The sequence below is a fragment of the Vigna radiata genome, chromosome 6 (genome assembly GCF_000741045.1).
Source record: "Vigna radiata var. radiata cultivar VC1973A chromosome 6, Vradiata_ver6, whole genome shotgun sequence".
NCBI lineage: Eukaryota > Viridiplantae > Streptophyta > Magnoliopsida > Fabales > Fabaceae > Vigna > Vigna radiata.
Window position 1 is genome coordinate 11,485,880 of NC_028356.1, and position 3,897 is coordinate 11,489,776.

Here is a 3,897-nt window from a genome sequence, read left to right on the forward strand (position 1 = left end):
CACAATGAAGATAACTGGAGGGACGGACGACAGAATCAGACTCAGTTGGTTTCCTTTCTCACTGGGAGGAAATGCAAAAGACTGGTTTAATTCTTTCCCAGAGGGGACGTTTAGGACGTGGGAAGCAGTGGTCCAACAGTTTATTACTAAATTCTTCCCACCACCAAAGATCAATCAGGGGAAGTTAGAAATCTCTTCTTTTAAACAAGGAATGGAAGAAACATTGGGGCAAGCATGCGATAGATTCAAAGGATTGTTGAGAGCAACCCCAGTTCATGGGTTTGATAAAGCTTCATACTTGCTAGCGTTCCTTGGAGGTTTGCGTGCTCAGACCAAAATGATGATAGCATTAGTGGAGTCAGGGGAAACGACAACAGTTCTTTTTACCTTTTGGCACTGGTTCTTGAACCGAGGCATATTTAGGCGAGGTAAAAAGTCTAGACCTTTATGCTTCGGTTCAGAACCGAGGCAAAAAGCTGGATGATTTTGCCTCGGTTCGAAGCCAACAGATGCAATATGTATTTTTTTTTATCGTTTTTTTTTTCGCTGGGACTTTATGCCTCGATTGAACCTAGGCAGTATGTCCCCTCTACTGCCTCGGTTGAGACCTGAACCGAGGTAGTAGGGTTATTTTTTTTTTCTTTTTCTTTTTCTTCTTCGCCATAGACATATTCCCCATGGTTTTTTTAATGAGAACTTGTTCTTATATAGGTTGAAGAGTAGTTTCTGAGATCATTGGTTGGGTTCAAATAGTAATAGAACATATCAATTGGTCTTGGATATTATTCAATATGATCATAACATAAGCAGTGACACAGACAAAATCTCAACAAACACAAGCAGGTTCTTGCTATTTCATAAAACACAGGCCGTAGCAAGACAAAGGGGAAAAAACATAAGTGTTCCAATTTCTAAAATAACAAGTTTAAATAGAAACAGGAAATTCATTAATGAGGAGACATTTGAGAGAAAATTAATATAAAAGAACGCTAAAATAGACATGTTATAAAACTAGGAGAACCATTTGTTGAAGCAATGCAATAGTATAAACTTCGATGGAATTTGTCATGACTTATTTTTCAGTTTCTTTGGTAGTTGTAGCAGGACTGATAGTGATTTTCTCACCAGAAATGGTTGGGAAAGAGTGTTTTGGTTGTGGCAGCAGGGGTGGACGTTTGGAAGCACCTCTAGTTTTTCATTGATTGATGACCATTATTGCATTCTGAAGTTGCAGATACCACTTTCACATGTATGTCTCCTTCATCTTGAACCTTAGGAATTGAATTTGTGCTTCTATTTAGTACTTCACATTTACCCTTCTCCTCTTGGTTAGTTGCTCCTAACATCTATTGATTCCGAGCTTGTGAATGATGATGTTAAGTTATAATGCACTGGATAGAGAGATAGGGGAGATGGAGAGCCATCTGTAGCACGTGAAGAAAATGACTGCTTGCATTGTGACCATATATGATCCTCAACAAGCATTAGTATCACAATGACATTCTCTACTAAAGCCACAGACAGGTGAGTAGCGTTCTCAGCCTCTGCCTTGGCAGCATTTGGAGACAAGCCCTTGGAAGCAACACCAGTAACAACCATAACAATAATTTGAGTCTGCAGTAAGGAAAGACTGAATGTAGAGGTTATTTTTGTTTTTCTTCCACTCTTTTCAACAAAAGGAATATATATAATTGCAATTGTCCGTGTTCTTATAGATTCATACATTTCTGTGAGTAGTTGAGAAATTGTTTTCTAGATGAGCATACACATTAATAACCAAAATTATCAAGTAGGGAAAAAACGTCAGAAGATGAAAAGGACAAAATATCTTATAATGGGAAAAATGAAACTGTTCATTAAGAAAAATCAACAAAGGTTGGAAACAATATGTACCTGGATCTGCAACTCACTAGAAGCAAAGTCCACCAATAACTGAAAGCCATTCTGCACACTGAATTGTTGCTTCAATATCCTACAAAATTTAAGCAACAGGAAATAGAATGAATGATCCTGATAAAAGCAGAAATCAGGATTAGCAAAGAAGGCAGTCCTGTTTTAGTTTACAGATACTTTGGCTTCAAATTTTTATTGGTTTCAGAGTTCAAAACATCATGACACCTGACAGTATCTTTTACTGCCAAACGAAATTTATTTCAAATATATATGTATGTGTATGTGTGTTCAAAATAGAAAAATAAGGACAGTTTTTGTATGTGATACAGAACTCAATATAGCCAAGCCTAAGATCACAAGGTGGGGTTAGCTCCATTGATCAAATAACACATTAGGCTATATTAACAAACCAATGAAATTGAAGTAAACCAAAACCCTCATTTCTCACGACATCACCAATCTAAAAAGAACCAGACAAACGCTAACCCGTCGAACAAAAACCATCTTCATCAACAACAACCAAACTACAAACTCACATATCCGTTGAACTGCTGAACAACCGCTTCAACCTCCTCAACCGAAGACATTCTCCCAAACCCAAACCCCTTGCTTCTCCGAATCATCTTATCATAAATCACCTGCCCAAAACACAAAACAATTCACAACCCATTTCAATTCTGCCCAAATGGTTACCGTAAAACCCCTCAAAAACCCAAATTTGCAACCGAAACATAAACATTACATCGACCACCTCCACAATCCCAATGCTTTCGAAGAGCTCTGCGAGCTACGCACTGTCGACACTGAACGGAAGGTTGCCAACAAAGAGCTTAAGGTTGGGGGAGAAACCCTGGGTGGCGACAAAGGTGTCCTCTTGCTGGTTGTAGTCGGAGGAGAGGATGACGCAGGGAAGGAAGCGGGAGGAGAGGGAGATAATGGGTTTGAGGAAAACGGTAGAAATGGAGATGGGTTTGGCGTTAAGGATGAGGGAGAGAGAAGAAGATAGCGTGAACGATGAAGAGGAGAAATGAAAACTAGGGTAAAGATGCGAGAGTTATTACCTCCGTTCTACCACTAACCGAAGCAATACACCTATTATGGCTCGGTTAACTAACAATGCGATGTCTATGCTCCTCTAAAATAGTTAAAAAAAAATTCAGAAATGACATTTTTTGAATTTTCTTCACCTTATACGCCTCAGTTCTGCAACAACCGAGGCATGAACAACTTTGTACACCAGTTCTGCAACAACCGATGCGGTAGTGCAGAGCATGTCAGGTGGCAGAGCAGGTGACAGGGAAAAAGTGAGTTTTGGACAGACTATTAGGCTTCGGTCCTTTCTTTAAGCGAGGTAGTAGTATGTATTAGGCTTTGGTCCTTCCTTTAACCGAAGTAGTAGTATATATGCTTCGTTTCTACCTTTAACCGAAGCCTATTTAGCGAGGTTATACACCATTTTTTTACTAGTGTAGATGCCTCGGCTGGAGGCAGTATTAACAGAAAAACAGCAGATGAGGCGCACAATTTAATTGAAGAGATGGCTCTTAATGAAGTGTCGCAGAATGAAAGAGGCACGCAAAAAGGAGGGCTTTTACATCTCCCCACTGAAGATGCAGTAGTAGCACAAAATCACCTTGATGGGTGTCGCGGCCCATACAAATTTGATTGCATATAAGAAATGCAGTATAGCTAGGGAATGACCCCTAGGTCGTCTCCCAAAGACCAATTTTGCGGTTCAAGAATCGAGTCTAACACAAAGGGGGGGGGTTTGAAAGTGTGTTGCAAAAATTAAACTCAATATAACACAGATGCAAACAAACCAATTTGAGCTAGCATGGTAATTAAACTAACATTATTAAAAAACCTTAGACAACATTTAAATATCAAACACTNTTGTAAACTAATTAACAAAGACAGTTAAAAATAATTAAATGCAACACTAACTCAAACACATAAACTCAACCTATCAACTAAATTAATTAAAAACCAAAGAAACCAACAAGC

The 3,897-nt window shown here is 38.9% G+C and overlaps 1 protein-coding gene across 4 annotated transcripts; it reads right to left on the bottom strand.

Annotated features, from left to right (window-relative positions):
* Positions 1-366: 366 nt before the first annotated feature.
* On the bottom strand, positions 367-3,503 carry LOC106763432 (BEACH domain-containing protein C1-like). Of its 4 annotated transcripts, none has more exons than XM_022782109.1 (4): positions 3,081-3,336; positions 2,430-2,531; positions 1,894-1,972; positions 367-1,614 (listed from the first exon to the last, which is right to left on the bottom strand). In XM_022782109.1, coding segments are annotated over exons 2-4 (366 nt in total). In that variant the 5' UTR covers positions 2,432-2,531; positions 3,081-3,336; the 3' UTR covers positions 367-1,329. The 4 variants fall into 4 exon arrangements, with proteins under 4 accessions (XP_022637830.1, XP_022637829.1, XP_022637828.1 ...); XM_022782108.1 differs by having other exon boundaries at positions 2,645-3,336; XM_022782107.1 differs by having other exon boundaries at positions 2,636-3,336.
* Between the last annotated feature and the right edge of the window lie 394 nt (positions 3,504-3,897).

Coding starts and splice junctions, on each gene's coding strand:
- LOC106763432 (XM_022782106.1), bottom strand. CDS start 3,166: ATGCTCTGCACTACCGCATCGGTTGTTGCAGAACTGGTGTACAAAGTT. Junction 1,973..3,080: donor GCAGAACTGAGGCGTATAAG/GTGAAGAAAATT, acceptor TAAATTTTGTAG/GATATTGAAGCAACAATTCA. Junction 1,615..1,893: donor CTAGTGAGTTGCAGATCCAG/GTACATATTGTT, acceptor TCCTTACTGCAG/ACTCAAATTATTGTTATGGT.